Source organism: Phycodurus eques, chromosome 9 (genome assembly GCF_024500275.1).
Source record: "Phycodurus eques isolate BA_2022a chromosome 9, UOR_Pequ_1.1, whole genome shotgun sequence".
NCBI classification, from domain to species: Eukaryota; Metazoa; Chordata; class Actinopteri; order Syngnathiformes; family Syngnathidae; genus Phycodurus; species Phycodurus eques.
In genome coordinates, this window is record NC_084533.1 from 18,822,081 (window position 1) to 18,844,256 (window position 22,176).

A 22,176-nucleotide genomic window follows, 5' to 3' on the forward strand; every position below is an offset into this window, starting at 1 on the left:
AAATGTGTTAACAGGTTGTGAATCACTGGTCTACATTAAACACAGATGTGGTTAATTTTACATGTACACAGCTCTTATTCACTACAAATTAATCACCCTCTCGTGTTGTGAACTGAAAGAGAGCAAAAATGTGGGCCACGGCTGTTGCATCTCAAGGGAATTGTGTCTCTTTCATGTCAGACATGGGATCCATCTTAAATGGAGCAAGGACTTTTATTTGTTGAGCTAATTGACAGCGGAGGCACGTGGAGCCAACGCTAAACAATGCTGCTGATTTTGTATTTACAAGTGAGTGTTTGAAGGACACAAGATAATCTGTGCATTTTATGCTATAAATTTGCACAGCAGCAGTGTGCTCAATTGGGCTGCAGCCTTGTTGTCTTAAAATCCAAATTATGGATTACCGTAACAACTGCTTGCAATGTCGTCCTACGTTTCACAGCAATTGTATTGCAGCTACTGTATGTCAACACCACGGCACATGGATGATCCACTCATGACACATGCAAACGGTTTGAAAGAGCAGAAAAAGAGAGGAAAAGGCTAATTTGGAGAAAAGCACACCAGAGCACACAAGATAAGATCAATGCCAGAGAATCACAAACAGACATCTTCAAAAAAAAAATATATAATAATGAAAATGAAATGGACAGATATTTCTCAGTGAAGTCTAACACTTATTACCATTGGCAAGAGGCTGAAGTAAAGAGGAGCGTGAGCGTGGGCTGTGGCAGATGGATGACTAGGTACCAGGAAGCTTCGGGTAGAAACCTCCAGAGCCTTTCTAAACTGGTTAGAATGCGACGGCCACACAAGACTCCGTGAAGCGCAACGAGCCAAAGAGTATAAAATACCTGACCAGGAGGGAAAAGGAGGCAATTTTCTATTGCTGCATAAAGGAATGAAAGCAGAATGTTCAACACCAAGCACATATAATGAGCATAATAGGTTTCTAATCAGCTGTCAAATGGTAGAAGGAATCTGCTCCAATCTTTTATCACATCTTATTCTCTCCCATAAGTCTGCCGACCTAAAACTCAGTGATTATCAAACTATAAAGCATACTTTGAGAACCTGCGACTTTTGAAGTACAGAGGACTTTATTTATTGTGCAATACATCAACTGGTTGTCTGTCTCTGTCAATCTGCATGGCATGCACAAACTGAGAGTGACTGACAAAGGAGACCATGTAGGAGGATGGCTGACAGGGATGTGCCTCAATCTCCGGTACCATACGGGGACCAAAAGTTGGCCGAGTGTGTTGGTGTGACTGAGGAGGACAGCGATTATTTCTTCCTGGCAGCATTTCCTAATTTTTAGGAAAGCATCCGCTTTCCTAAAAAGCACAGCCCCAATGGCCCAGGTTAGTTATGTTTGGACCCTGCTCTCGTATGATAGTTGGTGGATAATGACCTGATTATGATTGTGTTTCCTCAGCTTGTCAATCCTATCCTGCAAAGGTTGTTCTACCCTAGGGCAAAATGAGAAAACTAAAGTACATTATATTTTCAAACTCAGAAGTAGACCAGTCACAGAAGTCATTCAGTCTTAACTAGCACAAACATTTTGGGCTTATTTTCTGCGATATATCCACATTAGTTCAGTACGAACGAAGTAAAGAGGTAATGAGCTAAATTAGTAGGCTTTTGATGATGATGATGAACCTTACCCACATTTATAGATGCTTTTCTTGCAAAATGAGACCTTGCTTCCACTCAAGTGTCATACATTTAATTTTAATTTCAAAAACTCAGCACGTGCAATGTTGATTATTTCTCCCTGTTGCCTCAGAATCTAATCTTTTAGGATCAAAAATAAGAAAAATGTTGAAAATGTGAGTAAAGGTTGGTGGGGTAGAGGTGCATGTTGTCATTAGCACCTCTCTACATCCAAAGGTACAGTTTGCAGCAATCCGCAATGTTTTCGGTGTTGCATAGTGCAGAAACCACGGATGTGCGGTGTCTCGGGAATGTGGGTGAACAATATACATGATTATCCATCCATCCATTTTCTACCGCTTATGCGAGGTCGGGTCACGGGGGCAGTAGCTTCAGCAGGGACGCCCAGACTTCCCTCTCCCCAGCCACTTCCTTTAGCTCTTCCGAGGGGATCCCGAGGCGTTCCAAGGCCAGCCGAGAAACGTAGTTTCTCCAGCGTGTCCTTGGTCGTCCCCGGTGTCTCCTCCCGGTGGGACGTGCTCGGAACAACTCACCAGGGAGGCGTCCGGGAGGCATCCGAATCAGATGCCCCACCCACCTCATCTGGCTCCTCTCGATGTGGAGGTGCAGCGGCTCTACTCTGAGCCCCTCCCGGATGACCGAGCTTCTCACCCTATCTCTAAGGGAGAGCCTGGACACCCTGCGGAGGAAACTCATTTCGGCCGCTTCTATCCGGGATCTTGTTATTTCGGTCACGATCCACAACTCGTGACCATAGGTGAGGGTAGGAACGTAGATTGACCGGTAAATCAAGAGCTTCGCCTTTCGGCTTAGCTCCTTCCTTACCACAACGGACCGATACAAAGTCCGCAAGACCCCAAGATACTTGAACTCCTCCACTTGGGGCAGGATCTCATCCCCGACCTGGAGAGGGCATGCCAGCCTTTTCCGACTGAGGACCATGGTCTCAGATTTGGAGATGCTGATTCTCATCCCAGGCACTTCACACACAAAGATGCAATTCTGAGGCCACCAAACCGGATCCCCTCCACGCCTCGGCTGCGCCTAGAAATTCTGTCGATAAAAGTTATGAACAGAATTGGTGACAAAGGGCAGCCTTGGTGGAGTCCCACCCTCACTGGAAACGAGTCCGACTTACTGCCGACAATGCGGACCAAGCCCTGACACCGGTCGTACAGGGACCGAACAGCCCTTATCAGGGGGTTCGGTACCCCATACTCCCGAAGCACCGCCCACAGGACTCCCCGAGGGACATGGGTCGAACGCCACTATGCCAATCCAGAGGCACTGTCCCCGATGTCCACACGACGTTGCAGAGGCGTGTCAACCAGGACAACCTCACAACATCCAGAGGAACTCCGGGCGAATCTCATCCACCCCCTTGGCCTTGCCATCAAGGAGCTTTTTAACCACCTCGGTGACCTCAATCCCAGAGATAGGAGAGCCCGCCTCAGAGAACCCGGACTCTGCTTCCTCATGGGAAGGCGTGTCGGTGGAGTTGAGGAAGTCTTCGAAGTATTCTCCCCACCGACTCACAACGTCCCGAGTCGAGGTTAGCAGCAACCCATCCCCACTATACACAGTGTTGGTGATGTACTGCTTTTCCCTCCTGAGATGCCGGATGGTGGATCAGAATTTCCTCGAAGCCGTCCGGAAGTCTTTTTCCATGGCCTCACCGAACTCCTCCCATGCCAGAGTTTTTGCTTCAGTGACCACCAAAGCCACATTCTGCTTGGACAGCCGGTACCCATCAGCTGACTCAGGAGTCCCACAGGCCAAAAAGGCCTCCGAGGACTCCTTCTTCAGCTTGACGGCGTCCCTCACCGTTGGTGACCACCAACGGGTTCGGGGATTGCCGCCACGACAGGTACCGACTACCTTACGGCCAGAGCTCCGGTCGGCCACCTCAGCAATGGAGGCGCAGAACATGGTCCACTCGGACTCAATGTCCCCCGCCACCCCCAGAACATGAGCAAAGTTCTGTCGGAGGTGGCAGTTGAAACTCCTTCTGACAGGGGATTCAGCCAGACGTTCCCAGCAGACCCTCACAATATGTTTGGGGCTGCCAGGTCGGACTGGCATCTTCCCCCACCATTGGAGCCAACTCACCACCAGGTGGTGATCAGTTGACAGCTCCGCCACTCTCTTCACCCGAGTGTCCAAGACATGCGGTCGCAAGTCCGATGACACGTCCACAAAGTAGATCATCGAACTGCGACCTAGGGTGTCCTGGTGCCAAGTGCACGTGTGGACACCCTTATGCTTGAACATGGTGTTCGTTATGGACAATCCGTGATGAGCACAGAAGTCCAATAACAGAAAACCGCTCGGGTTCTGATCGGGCGGGCCGTTCCTCCCAATCACGCTCTTCCCTGTATCACTGTCATTGCCCAAGTGAGCATTGAAGTCCCCAGCAGAACAATGGAGTCCCCAGCAGCAGCGCTAATATACATGATTATTGTTAATTAATATGAATAATTGTCCACTCATGTGGACAATAAATGAAATCTAGGAATAGTTCAAATTGTTGTTATTTATTTATTTTTGTTTTTACTGTCGAAATCATTGAATTTTAAAGTGAGTCTTATCTGAGGTTATGTAATCCCCCACAACCTGGCTTTAGGTCCATGCCTGCTGCAGTGTCAACCACGTTTTTTTGTTTAGACATTTATTACCTGTTCTGTCTTTCCAAAGTCAAGTTAATATATTCATGTACGTGTTGATACATATTTAGTCTCAGTTATGGGCCATAAATCTTCATTAAAATGCACACGATGAGGGACCCAATACCTCTCCCAAGGAAGGGGACACGTAGCCCATGGGTTGATTCTTGTTCTGCTGATACTCTAATTCTAATACGGATGCCAATAAGAAGGAATTAAATTAAAGCTCAAATTGAAATGTCAAGCTTGTCTAATTTTGGCAAAACTGTTAAATGCTTTTATGCAAAACACTGGAGATAATCTCCATTGAGAAGCATGGACTATCTTAAAATTAAAAGAAGATTTTCACGACAAAGTCAAGGAGACTTTAGTCTAAATGGATAGGGGAATGAACTCTTTGCAAGTAAAAGTAAGACAATAAAATAATAATAATAATAAATGGTAAAGACAACAACAAACACCAGAATATGTTATTTATATTTCTTTTGATGAGTATGAATCCTCTCACGCTTTCTATTTCTGCCACTAATGTATTATTTATTTTAAGGGAGCAAGCTAAACAACAACAAGTGTGCAGATAGTCTTTTTTTTTATTTTAATTTTTTAAATCAACTCTACAAAAGTCAGTGCCTCACCATCCACGGAATGTACCAAACGTGAATAGTACCACTTTTTTTGGCAAGTTTCAGCTGTGCTACATCCTCAGTAGTACAAATCTAAAGGGTTCGGCTTGAGCAGGGGTCAGCAACACGTGGCTCCGGAGCTGCATTTGGCTCTTTCAGCCTGCTACTGCGGGTCTCTGTGACTTTGAAAATAAATACAATGGTATCGCATAAGAAAAATTGAAACACTTTTCTCTTTGCAGAAGACAGATGCTTTTTTGAGCAATCACAGTACCACAAAGCACACACTAGCATTTAACACAGCTAATAAGTCACACGGTAACGCTCTTATCATAAAATTAGTATTTTCAGTGCTACTATTGACGTTATATAAATTATGTGCACCCACAGGATGAATGCCTCAATCCATTTTAGCGCAAGTAAACAGGATACACTGCTAGGGATGCAAATTGATGCTTTTGGCAGCACACAGTATGATTTTTAACGCAGTAATGCATTTTACTATATGCATGAGAGCATCCATCCAAAGTGCCATTGAACATGCAAAGAAGATAATCACTACTGTAAAAGATTGTTGTCATTAAAACATAACCAGCCATTACATTAATACTTGTGTAAAGCTTAGAGTTAATATAATTACCGTCCATACAACATTGTTCTTCGCAAAGCACACTATGATTTACAAATTGTGATGTAATCTTTACACTAATTTGTTACAATAATCATCTCAATAAAGTCTTTGCAGTCAGCTATTGAAAATGCACAGCAATGCGGTTACACTTTAGTTAAAAAGTAACTAGGGTTCATTTATGAGGGCCATCATGAAACAAAACATTGCTCTCTTATAGTGTGACACTATTACTAAATATGAATACAACTCAGAAGCCGGCTGCAAATGCAAGTGAGAAGCATTTTGTTTTTGGGACTTTATTAGTTAAAATATAAAATGAAAAAATTTTATCTGTATTCAATTGTGAATGGTTGTCTGTCTGTACCCTGTAGGTGCCCTGTGATTAACTAATGACCATTTGAGGGTGTAGTCTGCCTTTTGCACAAGTCAGCTGCGATAGACCCCAACTCCCCGCAACTCTCAACAAGATAACCAGTACAGAACATGGATGGCGATCATGAGTCTTTAGGGGCATTAGAGCTCTTCCACACCAAACTCTGACAACCACACCTTTATGGACATTGCTTTCACAGTCAACCTAGAACAAACTTGAACTTGCACAAAACTTTATCTACGTGAAGCATGAAATTGTGTGGACTTTTGTGGGTTTTCTTTGGGTGCTCTAGTAGTTTTTAGTAAGCTTCACTGACCAAGATGCGAATACAAGATCTAGATTTGGACCCCAGACACTACCCAGTGGCCATCCATTGTTCTTCAGGAAAGGGTTAATTGCAGATAATAGATTTTGCTGTACACTGTACACCTGTAACCTTGATTATTGCGTATATTTGTCCGTCCAGTGCAACAATAATAACCTTGGTAACAATGGGCAGTGCCAGACAATTAATAAGAACATTTTCAGTGATAAGGTCTTACCTCGAGGGTTATTGAGTGCAGCTTCAGTGGCCTTCCTGCCCTCTCCACAGTGGCTCTGGTCAAAGGGCAAACACTGCTCCCCTGTCCCGGCTATCACCTCCAGGTTGCGTGACGGATCTTTCGGCTGACCGAGGTTCCTTACCCTGTACACTCTGCGACTGCTGGTGTCCGACACATAAAGAACTTCTCCCTTTGGGTCCATGGCTAAGTAGTATTTATGTGCCGGGCTGGTGCTATTGAGGACAGATCAGCAGAGAACAAAGTTAGAAAAAGCAATACTTTGACCAAGTACATTTAAGACCTCAATTATTCATGGCCTGTGTACATTTTCTCTTTAGTAGTGTATTTTTTATGGAGGAAAGATACCTAAAAGTGACTAGTCTATAATACTGTTTTATGAGATTTAATATTTTCATGATTTTATTTTTACATTTTCACAAAAAAGGTTGTGCTGTCAAAATTATTAATCTATATCGAAATGCATTGTTGATTATAGTGCTTTGGATGGTGTACAGTAAATAATGTGAATCAGGTCCAATTATTCAAATCACACATAGCGGAAGATCTACAGTAAAAGCTTGGCAAGCTCAGCAGCAGTCCCCGCCTCCCCCCACGCAGCCTGTGAACAAGAGTAACTTTGGTTGGGAGTCATCCATTCGGCACGGCAGTGTGCATTCTGCAGAGGTGTATGTCAGCATTGAGCATGGGTGGGCTGGTCGGATGGGGCAGCTGTGGTGAGAATGATTCGGTGCAACGAAAGACCACCACGCAAGTAGAAGAACATTTGTCCAAAAGAAATATAGCTTTAAGCTGATATTGTAGACTTTCTTTAAGTGTGCCTTTTCGTGACAAAAAGGACATACAGGTATAACCAAGAGCAGGCAAATTCATTAGTTTCACTAACTTCAAAACAAGGATTCAGCTATATTCTGAGGGTGTGAATTATGGGCTTAAATGTATGTCACAGATTGGCTTTAATTGTACCCCATTATAATGAAGTAGGTAGGTGATCATACTTGCGTTCACTACTTAATTACACAGTAGCATCAGTTTAAGCCAATTTTCAATATTACTTTATACACATCCTCTTGGTTTACATACAATAAACCAATAAGGCTATTTAGAGAAACCCCTATATAAAAGTAATTATGAAAGTTTTAGTTTTCTGTTAGGCGGCACGGTGGGCGACTAGTTAGAGCGTCAGCCTCACAGTTCTGAGGTCTGGGGTTCAATCCCCGACCCTGCCTGTGTGGAGTTTGCATGTTCTACCCGTGCCTGCGTGGGTTTTCTCCGGGCACACCGGTTTCCTCCCACATCCCAAAAACATGCGTGGTAGGTTGATTGAAGACTCTAAATTGCCCATAGGTGTGAATGTGAGTGTGAATGGTTGTTTGTATATATGTGCCCTGCAATTGGCTGGCAACCAGTTCAGGGTGTACCCCGCCTGCTGCCCGATGATGGCTGGGATTAGCTCCAGCACTCCCGGGAGGATAAGCGGCTCAGAAAATGGATGGATGGATAGTTTTCCATTTCTATTTGAAATCAAATCACAATCAAGCACCTGCTTCAATAGAGTATTGTGAAAGACAACGGTAATGTCATACATACTGCACAGGAATACACTGAACATACAGTGGGTACAGAAAGTTTCAGACCACCTTAAATTTGTCACTCTTTGTTGTATTGCAGCCATTTGCTAAAATCATTTAAGTTCATGGTTTTCCTCATTAATGTACACACAGCACCCCATATTGACAGAAAAAAAAACGGAATTGTTGAAATCTTTTATTAAAAAAGAAAAACTGAAATACCACGCATCCATAAGTATTAAGACCCTTTGCTGTGACACTCATATTTAATTCGGGTGCTGTCCATCTCTTTTGATCATCCTTAAGATGGTTCTACACCTTCATTGGAGTCCAGCTGTGTTTGATTATACTGATTGGACTTTAATGGGAAAGCCACACCCCTGTCTATATAAGACTTTACAGCTCACAGTGCATGTCAGAGCAAATGAGAATCATGAGGTCAAAGGAACTGCCTGAAGAGCTCAGAGACAGAATTGTAGCAAGGCAGATCTGGCCAAGGTTACAACAAAATTTCTGCTGCACTTAAGGTTCATAAGAGCACAATGGCCTCCATAATCCTTAAATTGAAGATGTTTGGGAGGACCAGAACCCTTCCTAGAGCTGGCCGTCTGGCCAAAGTGAGCAATCGGGGGAGAAGAGCCTTGGTGAGAGAGGTAAAAAATAACCCAAAAATCACTGTGGCTGAGCTCCGAGATGCAGTCGGGGGATGGGCGAAAGTTCTAGAAAGTCAACCATCACTGCAGCCCTCCACCAGACGGGGCTTTATGGCAGAGTAGCTCGACGGAAGCTTCTCCTCAGTGTAAGACACATGAAAGCCTGCATGGAGTTTGCTAAAAAACAGCTGAAGGACTCCAAGATGGTGAGAAATAATATTCTCTGGTCTGATGAGACCAAGATAGAAATTGTTGGCCTGAATTGTAAGTGGCATGTGTGGGGAAAACCAGGCACTGTTCATCACCTGTTCAATACAGTCCCAACAGTGAAGCATGGTGGTGGCAGCATCATGCTGTGGGGGTATTTTTCAGCTGCAAGGACAGGACGACTGGTTGCGATCGAAGGAAAGATGAATGTGGCCAAGTACAGGGATATCCTGGATGAAAACCGTCTCCAGAGTGCTCAGAACCTCAGGCTGGGCCGAAGGTTCACCTTCAAACAAGACAATAACCCTAAGCATTCAGCTAAAATACCGAATGAGTGGCTTCAGAACAACTCCGTGAGTGTTCTTGAATGGCCCGGCCAGAGCCCTCACTTAAACCCAATTGAGCATCTCTGGAAAGACCTGAAAATGGCTGCCCACGAACGTTCACCATCCAACCTGACAGAACTGGAGAGGATCTGCAAGGAGGAATGGCAGATGATCCCCAAATCCAGGTGTGAAAAACTTGTTTCATCATTTCCAAAAAGACTCATGGCTGTATTAGCTCAAAAGGATTGCTTCGACAAAATACTGAGCAAAGGGTCTGAATACTTATGGCTGTGTGATATTTCAGTTTTTCTTTTTTAATAAATCTGCAAAACTTTCAACAATTCAGTTTTGTCTGTCAATATGGGGTGCTGTGTGTACATTAATGAGGAAAACCATGAACTTAAATGATTTTAGCAAATGGCTGCAATACAACAAAGACTGACAAATTTAAGGGGGTCTGAAACTTTCCGTACCCACTATACAGTACCCATGAATTAATGTCTTGACTTGCTGTCTAAATCTGCAATGTACTACTACTGCTAGTATCAGCAGTAGTCGCCTTAGCAGTAGCTCGGCTAGCTGTTAGCATATCTGGTAACTGCTTTGCAATCACAAATTCTCCTTCTAAATTCGATTATGGTGACTGACTTGGAGGATATGGATTACAAGCACTCAACTCAACCACTCTCTCTTCCATTACTAAACTCGGGCAACAGAGCGAGCTTCAAGTCGCTTCCTAATTGGCTATCGTTTATTTCATGTCACAATCACGAAGTCCGGGGCACCACAACAAATAAAAATATAAATAAATAAACACTTTCAACACACACACACAACAAGGGATAATCGGTCAGGATAATCTTGAGAGATAGCCATTAATTGGGTCTCGCTGACTTTGGCTGGAAGGGGCAATCTGGCTCAAAATCCTACCTTAGTTTGACCTTGGGTTAACTGGTTTGAAAGACGAATATTTCTCAATAGATGAATCACGTTCTAGATCTGGACCCAGCCCTTTCATTTTGACAAACACTGTAACCGGCATGACCTGTACGCAATGAATATTCTTTTACAAGTTGTATTTCAATTTATGCAGCTTTCTGGCTTTGTTGTTTTTTTATTTTTTGTTTTTTTATGGGAGTGAATGTATATACACAGGCAATGCAATCAATCATGTGCATTATAACTCCCCCTAAGTGTCACAATTAGTGTTTTCTCACATATGCACGACTCACTACGCACCAGTTGACCTGTTTTTGGGGGAATATTCTGGCCTGATCTAACAGAAAAGTAGTGCTTTGCCACCATCTTGCCTATTATAAACCTTTTTACGGGGAGGGCTACAGATTTTCACTAATCGCAGCAGGGCTCGGTCTCTATTGCGGGGTAACACTATATTCAGGCAGTTTGGCTAGTAGAGCAAGTGGGTGTGTTTTAGGTAGGCAAACAGTGAGGTGAATCAAAAACAGCAAGTTCAGGGTAACAGATTATGTTGTAGATGACAGGAAAGACAAAATAATCAATCATTAAAAAAAGGACTTAAAGACAGTAAATTGTTAATATTACTAACAGATTATATATATTTTTAAGAAGGCAGAAACTGCAACTGATGTGACTCTAACCATTTTCTTTATATTGGTTCAGCTATTTTATTTACTTTGTACAGTTTAATGTGAAATCAATAAATATTGATGGAATATTATAGGATTGTACTTTTTTTGACAGTTGGTGTCTTTAAATTTTAACTGAATAGCCCTGATCTAATTAAAACACTCCAGGGAGTAAACTCCATTGTGATATTAATGCAGACCACTTATATAGTGCTTTGCAAGGCACTCAAAGATGCTTTACAAATGCACACATTATTGATTCACTCCACAGTCACACCCTCGTGGTGGTTAAGCTACTATGGTACCCACAGCTGCCCTGGGGCAGTCTGATGGAATCGTGGCTGCCATTCTGCGCCTGCGGCCCCTCCGACCACCAACAAGCATCCAACCACATTCGTTCACATACACATGTACATCAACATGAAGATCCTTAGCTCTTACAATAAAATAATGCAGGATAGTCCAGGGGCTGTCAGTCATTGAGTCCATTAAGCATAAAACTGTTTTCAGAACTCTGCACTGAATTGCACATTCATAATTTAAACTTGATCCAAGGAGAGTTTTTCAGTGAGTTTCAAAGTGTGTTACTGCTCTGTGCAGCATAAAATATTTGTTGGGCCTCTTAAAGTTTCAGGAAGCATTGCCGGTGCACATAGCAGATTAAAAATCACAACTGTTTTTTTGTTTGTTTGTTTTTAAATTAGAGGCTCATCTCAAAAGGCATTTATCCAATTTAAGGTAAATTAACATAACAAACAAATCAGAAATATAATGTCACTGTAGCCTCTTCTGTTCCATTATCATGTCATAAAAAAACAGCTTTCCAAGCTAAATGACTCGGTCATCTTGACTGTCTAGGTCTCTCAGACTATATTGTAGAGGACTTCTTCCCCTTGTGTGTTCCTTTTGATAGCAAAGAACAGACAAGGGTTTCACGCTGAGTACATCCCATATTGTCTCCCCTCTGAGAACACCTTGCTTTAAACCCTGCTTTCTGATAGACACTTTGCAGGGAAAAAATGTGAATATGAAAGCTTTGTGAGCTGAATATGGATGAATAATTAATGCATTTGACTTGGGAGAACAATAGTATAGCATACAAAATGAAATGTGCTCCAAACAGTAAAAAGCAGACATAGAAGCAGGAAGTAAAGGAGAAACCCCCAGGGTGACGAAAGGGTATCTTAAGTGCCTCTAGAAGAATAGACTCCCTGCATTAGGGTTTACAACCTTACTTATTTTGGTCTGACATTTGCCGACAACTGCCTGTCAGATTATTTGATGGCCTGGTATATCGACACCATATATTGTTTTCAAGGTTGGTTATCCATCAAATACATAATTTCAGAGTTTTGCCATATTCATTCAAATATTTACCACTCAAGTTTAAGTAACTTTAAACTTCGCACTTTTTAGCTCCCCCCCCCCTCCCCCCAATATAATTCACTCTTCTTTAATCAGTAGAGCTAATCAACCTTTCCATGTTGTTGGCTGGGTATGGCCGGCTACACAATAGCATCACCCGTAAACCTACATTTTCACACTTGGAGACATACTATAGTATCATGCTATCCTTTGGCATACAACATATTTTAAAATTCTCGTGGTCACGTACACATGTTTGATATTCACTAAACCTTGATAGAGGTGCCCATACAACAAGGTTGAGGCAATTCACACACATACTTTACACTCTATGACATGTCTAATTTTCTGTGGACATGGTGTAAAGAGCCTACACTGCTTACAATGCTCATAGCCAGCAACAACCGCATGGTCAAACCAGGTCACAGGCTTTCTTCAAATCAGGATCAGAAAGACCGTAAGGTGCTGCATCCACAAAGCAGCCCTTAAGATTTATCCTATCACATCCCTTGTTGTTGTTGTGTATGTATACAAAAGTGGTGTTAATCGCTACTTCTCACCTGTGTCTGGTGTCCCGGTTCCTGATAATAAGCCATGATGTGGAGCATTGAAAAAAAAAAAAAAGAAGGCAAATATGTAACTCACAATTCAAGCAAGAACTAAAGAAAAAAATAAAAAATTAAATAAAAATCACAAGCCACAGTAAGAGTTTTATCCCCATAAAGTATGATTACGGTTGATTTCAATGACTACATTGTTTCATATTAAATATTAATCCACGTAGGAAGCTGTTTTCTATTTCTTCCTGCAGGAAAGTAAAGTATTAAATATAGGCACGATGAAAATCTGAAGCAGAAGTATTGGTAAGAGATGCAATATAGCAGCAAATATAAGTTACATAAAAAGAATGTTTTACAGGACAAATGACTGAAATTCCATTGAGATACGATGCTTGAGAAAATGGAGCAATAGAGATTGTAGTGCCTCCAGCACAGTGTGATATTGTCATAATCCACCACAAAAACATCATTTCACAGTAAAGACTCTGCCAAAAGAAGTAGATTAGAGTTTGAGAAGAGAGTCAAAAAGGCACATACACTGCTTCTGCATGAAGGCAAATTGAAATCAAAGAGATCGCAAAGACATATTCTAATGAGATCTAAAGCCATACTAACTCATATACTGTATGTTTTCGTACTGTATGCCAGTTAATTTTAATGCAATTATGTTCAATCCCATGCTTAAATTCTGCCTCCAACTTACTTTAGTTCCAATATGGTTCTGGTATATCCATCTGGATGTACCCTGCGGATGAAGTTGAAGTCTCCAACATAAATAGAACCATCAGGGCCACTGGACAGTGCCACAGGACCATACAGCATCATATCACGGGCTGCACCACTACAGCTTGGCCCGCAGGGGACGCTCCGGTAGAATCCGTTACCCATAACTGTGGCGATAACGGCGGGCTGCTGGGAGAGGAAGACATTTTCCCCATTTCCTTTGTGGAGGATTCCTGGGAAAAGACAAATGGGTTAATTACTGTATATTATCACTTATATTTACACTTGCTATATATTGGAACACTAAAAGTGGAGGCGAGATAGTCCCTTGTGGTTCTCCGCACTGTCCAACAGAGAGCTTGCAAATGCATAACTAATATGACCACTAATTATTTCTAGAACAAACCATTGCAGTAACTACAAGATGTAAAATATAGTATATAAAAATAACAATATCTGCAGCTAACATCAAAATATAACTGCAGTGTAACTGCTAATGTTCCAAAATGTTCAACAAAGTTATGCATGTAACCATGTACATAAATGTTAGTTCTGGGGCCCTTTTAGTAAATACTTTGTTTTATAGAGAAGGTTTCATAGGTCCCCTTAACTGTCGTCTCCTTTGTTCCTGTGGATATTTTATGACTTTCCTCATCAGTGTGATCAGCTAACTTGAGCTAGTGTTCTGCACCTTTGTCCAATTGCCTCCCCCTCCCTCTGTCCTTTACTTACACTCTGTTTATACATTGTTTAGTGGAGTGTTTCACTACAAGTTTGTTTTGTGACCTGTGCTGTACATTCTACACCATCTCTCTTGGAGAGCTGTCACAGTGTTTGTGCTTTCCTTTTGTCGTGATCGACTATAATAAATGTGTCATGCTTCAAGCAGCGTACACACATACTAATAATTGGGCCAAATTGCAGTCACTCCCAAAGCCTGATTATTGGATATCTCTAAAAGATTATCCTCACTGAGTATCCTTCGGTTTAGGGTGTAGTAAGAGTGGTTTTTCCTCTCTGATCTGCTCGTGAAACAGTCGGGGGAGACAATCGTAAAAGTCAAACCTCTTCAATATTTAAGATCACAAATGTGTGTATGTGTGTGGGCAACACCAAGTTGGGTCGAGTCACAAACTTGGTGGTGTGATGTGAAACTAATCAATAGACAATTAGGACTGACTGGATGTTTGTTCTTTATCGGACATAAATAGAGGATCAACCAGTTGTTGTTGTTGAGTGCTTGTAAAACATGTCTCTGAAGTTATCCACTACAATAAAAATGACAAGGAGAAGAGTTTGCAACCACAGTGTAGTTACTCAGTTATTTTACTTCTTCTTCTACTACTACTACTACTTTCTTTTTCCTTGTATTTTCTGTCTGTCTGGGTACCTTGTGGCATTATGTTGCCTCTCACAGGTCAGTCTAGATACTAAGCCAAACATCTGGTTTGGGGGAGTGGACTGCTAGCTAGCGGAGACATAGTGATATTGTGAGTGTGGCGTTCTCTGTTGTTCATCTCGGGTACACTACACAATATAAGAGAAGTAAGCACACACTTGTCATGTGGGGTATCTCAGATTAAACAATTGGTTCATTAACAAACGTGTGTTTACCCTGCTTCAGGGACCTACTTGGTCAGATCCATGTCAGCCAAGTCACACCAAACTCTTACATTTAATTCACCATAATAAAACACATAACTTGATAATCATAGGACTAACTAAAAGAAGAACCAAGTAGGTTGTAATGAATAGAATAATTTTATAAGTGAAGAAGAAAAATGCACTGGGGACCAAGCCCTTCTGCCGCAAAAAAAATAAATTAAATAAAATAAAAATATCCAGTGGTAATTGATGCCCATGTACAAATGTTTACAATTGCTTATAAATGCAACAGGATGGTGGTAAAGCACTGTTTTTCTCCAAGGCCAGGCTATATGGCCTGACTAAATGAAGATCAGTTCAACATAGTTATTTGGCAGCAAGATGCCACATGATGGGGCCAAAACAATATTTTTATATCAGACATGGTTTTGGACTGAGAACAAAAACAGCAAATAGTTAAGTTTTTTCAATTAATAATGTAGGATAGGTTCCCCAAAAAAATACACAAATAGGTGACTTTGTGAATACCAAAATGCGACTATGTGGAGGTTCACTGGAAATAGTGCCAGTCATCCCACTGCTGGAGAATGAAAGCGGTTCAGCATTTGTTATTGAAATAATAAAGGAAGCATCCACATTAGTTATTGTTCCAGTCAAGTCAGTTTTATGACTGGATCATATCAGACACCCTAACAAATCACTATTTTATAACGGCAGTAGCACACAAAAAAGACAACATAAGTACCAGGTGATAAAATAAAAACATGATTTTGGCGTTGAAAAAGATCTATCAGAAAATGTCCTTTTGACCACCCTGTCCAGTGTCCTGCTGGTGCCACAGGCTGATGCACAGCTGAGACAGCATTTAACTTTTACACAGCCTCTGCTCTCTTTAATTACTACTCGTGTATTTTAATGTAGCCAAATTCATTATACAGTTGGTTGCATTTGCAGTTTACTGTTTCTATTGCCAGACAATGGTGTGAGCACACTGCAGTTTTTTTTTTTCCCACAGCCCATTTGCTAGCTACCAAAGCTGGTGGAGTGCAGTGATAAACTGATTTTACAATCACAAAGACCTTTACCAAAAACAACATGGATTTAATTGATCTGCCTATACTGACATTTAAAATGATGAATTACAGAAAAAGTGTCAGCAACCTGACCCTCACTGGGTTACTTAGGTCGTCTTTTTTAATTTTTAGGGGAGGCCGAGAAGCAGTTACAGTAGTTGGGAGCTTATAATTTTACAAGAAACACTGTATATTGAAATGTACAATTAAATAGCTCTTTGCATGCTGTTTCTTCATGGCCTTGTTATTATTTAGGAATGTGGTTTAAAAAACATTAAAACATACATTTAGTAATTATTGTACTTGCATTATACACGTAATAATTTTAATTTTGAGATGTTTTTTTTTATAGGAATCGTTTTTCTATTTAATATGAGTTCAACTAACCGATTTTGGAGCAGGAGTGGAACAGTTTCTGAAAACAAACGTACAAAATCTTTAAGTTTGACTCAATATGTACTCGGACATACTCACCACTACGAATGTTGAGGGAATGATGTTTGTCTAGGGACCAACCTCCGAGGTGAGAGGGCACCAACTCAAAAGCCTGTATGAGAGCTGTCCTCTTCTCCCACTGAATAACTCCAGGACACGATTCATACTCATAGCCGACTGATACTAAAAGCGGACATGTGAACATAGATGAGGGAATTAGTGTACATACATGCCATTAGGATGTCCAGCAGAACAGAATCAGACTGCTCTAACATTTCTACATGGTCTAGCATTCTTTATATAACCTACTTAAACAATTTACTACATTTTAGAATTAGGAGTATAATTTATATGTGGAGCGGCACGGTGAACGACTGGTTAGAGCGTCTGCTTCACAGTTCTGAGGACCGGGGTTCAATCCCCGGCCCCGCCTGGTTGTTTGTTTCTATGAGCCCTGTGATTGGCTGGCAACCAGTTCAGGTTGTACCCCGCCTTCTGCCCGATGATAGCTGGGATAGGCTCCAGCACGCCCGTGACCCTAGTGAGGAGAAGTGGCTCAGAAAATGGATGTATATGTGGGCGGAACGGTGGACAACTGGTTAGAACATACGCCTCACAGCTTTGAGGACCCGGATTCAAATCTGGCCTCCCCTGTGTTGAGTTTACATGTTCTCCCCGTGCCTGCGTGGTACTCCGGTTTCCTCCCACATCCCAAAAACATGCATGCTAGGTTAATTGAAGACTCTAAATTGTCCGTAGGTGTGAATGTGAGCGTAAATGTTTTTGGTTTTTTTTTGTATATGTGCCATGCGATTGGCTGGCAATCTGTTAAGGGTGTACCCCACCTCCTGCCCGCAGTTAGCTGGTATAGGCTCCAGCATACCCACGACCCTAGTGAGGATAAGCGGTCTAGAAAATGGATGGATTGATGGATATGTGTTAATTGTTAAAGCGCTCGACAAATAAAGTGGAGTTGATTGAGTTTAAACACTATACTCAAGTTGATTGAGTTTAAACACTATATAAACTGTATAATTCAGCCACAGAGTACTAGAGTGGTATAAATCCATTTGTGTCATTTTCTGGGTGAAGTAAAATCTGGAGGATTTATACCTTGTTGATGTATATGGCAATGGTTATTTCATCTAGATACTTGTTTTTACAGAAATTGCAGTTTTCTTCAGATTTTGATTTGACTTTTTCGAACTTGACCAGACCAGTATGCATCTGAGACATGTTGTTTCTCTATTTATTTTGTCACTTACAGTAATTTAAAAATGACAAAAAAATTCTTAACCCACCCTAGTCATCAGTTGCTCAATTTCACCTTTAAATAATGACAAATATCCACCTAACAGCAACTTACTAGACTGTATATTATTTAAAATATTACTCTTCACAATCATTTGACATGGGAGGAAAACAAACAGTTTAGTTCAACAAGTTGATTATAGCGTTCTCGCTTCTGTACAAATACAGTGGATATACAGTATAAATCTACATACCCCTGTTGCCAAGTTAAACCTTGGTTTCGAAATTTTGCAAAAACACATTTAGAATTTCCGAAACGCATGTGGGAAAATATACTTTGGTCCAATGAAACCAAGGCTGAACTTTTTGATCACTAAAAGTACACCATACCTACAGTGAAACATGGTGGTGGCAATTGAGTTGTACATTTTATGGGGCACATTATTGATGGCAAACAGTTTTGAAATTATTTTTCATTTTGTACATCACAAAAACGTGCGTCTGCCTCACAGTTCTGAGGTCCGGGGTTCAATCCCCGGCCCCGCCTGTGTGGAGTTTGCATGTTCTCCCCATGCCTGCGTGGGTTTTCTCCGGGCACTCCGGTTTCCTCCCACATCCCAAAAACATGCATGTTAGGTTAATTGAAGAGTTTAAATTTCCCGTAGGTGTGAATGTGAGTGCGAATGGTTGTTTGTTTATATGTGCTCTGCGATTGGATGGCAACCAGTTTAGGGTGTACTCCGCCTCCTGCCCGATGATAGCTGGGATTGGCCCCAGGACTCCCGCGACCCTTGTGAGGATAAGCGGCTCAGAAAATGGACGGATGGATGGAAAAAACCTGAGATTTGAACAGGGTTGTGAAAATGTTTTATATGAAGTATAACATTTTGTACAGTCTTGTCTTCTTTAATTCTTGTGTGAAATCAAGTGTCCTATTTTGGTACAAATGATTATCTGTTACTTTTTCTGTATATTCAATAATTTTTTTTAGTTGAATGTTAGTATTCATAAACATTTCGAAAACAGACTTCAGTGATCAGCTGTTTTCAGTGAGACACTTGACAATTCATGTTGCTCTCAAGCGCTCTGTAATCAGTGCATACTGATGGAGTCTTTAGTGACCAGGGTTAGGATGTTCAACCGCTATGGAAATATATTGACTTCATTTCTTTGGCGGTGTGCCTTCAGTAACAGTGAAGTTGAATTCAATCTCTCTCAAAGCTATATTGTATCTTGTGCTGAGCCAGATGAAAGGAATGTACAGGAAAACCTCATCAGTGAATCTGTCTGCATAGATCAGTATGCAGTCGCAGAATAATCAAAAGGAGTCTGTCTTCTATGAAAGAGCCCTAGAATTTGGTGCCTAGCATCTTAGTTGTATTGATATACTGTGCAGCTTCCCACTGAGCTTGCCAGCAAATTAGCCTTTGAATCAGACTAAAAAAAGGCAACCAAATTGCTAATAAAAATCCCGATTGTATAAAAATAAAATATGTACATTTCGCAGCAGACATACAGTAAACGTGGCTTTTTATTTACAAGGGTTTATTATCCAGACAAAATGAGGAAAAATGTCACCAATTGTTTAAGTCAGAATAGAATATATGCAGGCTAAACGCACAAGTTTATATTAATGATTTCCTTACTTGGATAAAATTAGTAAGACATCAAGGACAACCTCATTTTTGTCACAGTCAGTTCTGAATGTTGTCCAAGAAGTACAAAAATTATAGACATTTTATAAACATACTCCTCAAAGTTAAGGTTTTCTACACATTTTACTGTCTTTGTTTAATATTAACTACAGTCACGTCATGTCCTCTCCGTGTTATTATGCAAATACAAGGAACAAAACAACACTTTATATTCCAACCAGTAGGAGATGATTGCAGTTAATGCAGAGGCATTGAAAAAACGTCACACTCACAACAAATAGATTTATAAAGTAGAGATAAAAACACAATTTGACATCTCTGACACAAATGTTGCAAAGGAGGACCTGCCACTGTCAAATACTCGAGGGAATGATCTCTCTCACTTGGTTCATTGCCGACCCAAATATGAATTGACGTACTCAAGGGTGTAAAATTCACTTTAAAAAGAGGGAAATCACAAAAGGCAAACAAGGTAAACCCAGTGGCTCCATTCAGTAAAGATGTGGCAAAAACAATTATATTAGGATAGCAACCTAGGTTAGGAATATTGTCATCAGATCTTAAATTGAGCTTTAAACTTTTTCTTTTAATACAGGGCCAGAATGCCAAAATGCAATCATCATACTTGTAACAGTCAGGCAAATCAATGCAGGTAAGAACTTGAGCCTGATAGAATTGACTGTGGTTTTAAACAAAAGACATAATTTAACACCCCTCCATTCTTTTAAAGTTTTGTCTAAAATGAAGAGTTTTAAAATTATTTATGTAACACAACTCAATTATGCATTTGGAAAAAAAATTGGAAACTAGAACATTACATAACCCATAATTGAATTCCCCCCAAAAAGAATCTGACTACAGAAGATTTGGCATCAATCAAGGTCCTGTGTTATTGGTGTACATTTATATCCCATCTGTCATAGAACTGAGTGAATCAATTTGTCGCAACCATAAAACATTAATCAACCATGCAGGCAACAATTTAAGGAGGAGGTTAACATTCTTATCCGTCATTCAGGTGTACATGTAAGTTGATCAGGGTTACAAGATGTTGGTCATATCTTTAATGACGCACTCAGTGATGAGCATGAGGAGGGAGAAAGAATGAATGTTGAATTTATCGTTAAATTTGCTTTATTGTAATGAACAGCCCGGACAGAGATAAGCGTACCAAATGGCGGGCACTCGGCTAATTGGCATAAGATCAAGCTTAATTGTGCTGTGGTCATAATTAATAAACAGTTAACTTTCCCTGAAGTGTCTATGTGGACGTACATATAACAACACGGAGCGAGGTGCTGACATATTGGAAGACTCTGCTTCCCATCTGGCGAACTTGCGGGCTAGCAAACATAATAAACAGTTAACTTTCCCTGAAACGTCTCTGTTGAGTAGATCTACATGCGGCGCATGGAGCAAGGCTGTGGAGTATTGAACTGCCCCAATGCCAGTCGGCAAGCCTGGTAGTGGTTACTAGCTACTAGCTGATAAAGGGCTCACAGACTGGCAGCGAAGCTGTCCAATTTTCCATCGCCTCGCTCCGTGCGCCACACGTGGCATAACACTTCAAGGAAGATGCATTTTTCCAGTTGTAGGCATAGCTTGATGGCTAACAGCACGCTTTAGTGGTAGAACTGGACCAAGCTATTATTAATAAGTAACTCGTAATTGCGCCGAACAGCCACTGATGGATGACAGCCCTCAGTACTTATATAGTGGGGGAGGGCCGACTCATGCCAGAAAGCCCAAGTGCGTACTAGACACGCCCCAAAAATCCATAAAACTGAAATGGTGAAAAGAGTTTAACACTAGCACAACAATTCCGTACTAAATAGTTTTCAGCCCTTACCTTCAAACATATTTAATGTATTTAGAAACAAAAAAAATCACTTGACAGGGTCTTTAATTGAATTGTCTGTCAGGGAACTTCATTGCTTTGAGAGAGGCGCTGTTAAAAGCTGCTGATGTCGATAGAATCCCAAGAACCTCAATCCAGAACCATTACCACAAAACTGAGAAACAAGAGCAAAGCCAAGAAAAGTGCAAAGGCAAAGTGTGTTTCCACACCCCAGTATTACTCAAGGTGTATTTACAGGCGGGGTCACACGCGGTTGCGTACGTTCACACTCCCTTACAAACAATAAGACGCACATGCACTATAGCACACAAATGAAAACTTTCCTTCCCCTCTGTTGAAGCCTCAGGCATGTGTTCACCCCAGCAAACAGAGCATGATCTCCCTTTCTCTCAAACTCTTTGGTTGTGTGTATATTTGGACATACAATCATTGTTGGTGTGGGTCGCTGTTCCAGGAAAGCACCAGGAAGTCCAGAGGGGGAAGGTTTAGGGGAGAACAAGGGTACAGAGGAAAGAACAAGTGGACAGCATGAGACAAGGAAGGCAAGAGGGGAGATGAGACAGAATGGAGCAAAAGGAGAAGAAAAGAGAAGGAGGAAGGGCAAAGATGGAAGACAGAGATCACTGTTACGAGAAGGCGGTAAAGAGAGCAAGGGAAAATTTGCTTGAACAAAAGGTGACAGACTTGAGATAGAGATGAGTTGAAAAGAATAAAAGCAAAAGAAAACCTTTTGATTTGTTTACGGAAAGTTTCAAAG

At 41.3% G+C, this 22,176-nt stretch overlaps 1 protein-coding gene across 1 annotated transcript in view; it reads right to left on the reverse strand.

The window, feature by feature from the left end:
• Nucleotides 1–22,176, reverse strand: part of tenm1 (teneurin transmembrane protein 1) — a 228,295-nt gene that overhangs the window by 64,689 nt on the left and 141,430 nt on the right. The window contains 4 exon segments of the mRNA XM_061685196.1: nt 6,513–6,745; nt 12,820–12,840; nt 13,523–13,775; nt 16,695–16,838. Of these exon segments, the coding sequence (XP_061541180.1) occupies nt 6,513–6,745; nt 12,820–12,840; nt 13,523–13,775; nt 16,695–16,838 (651 nt within the window).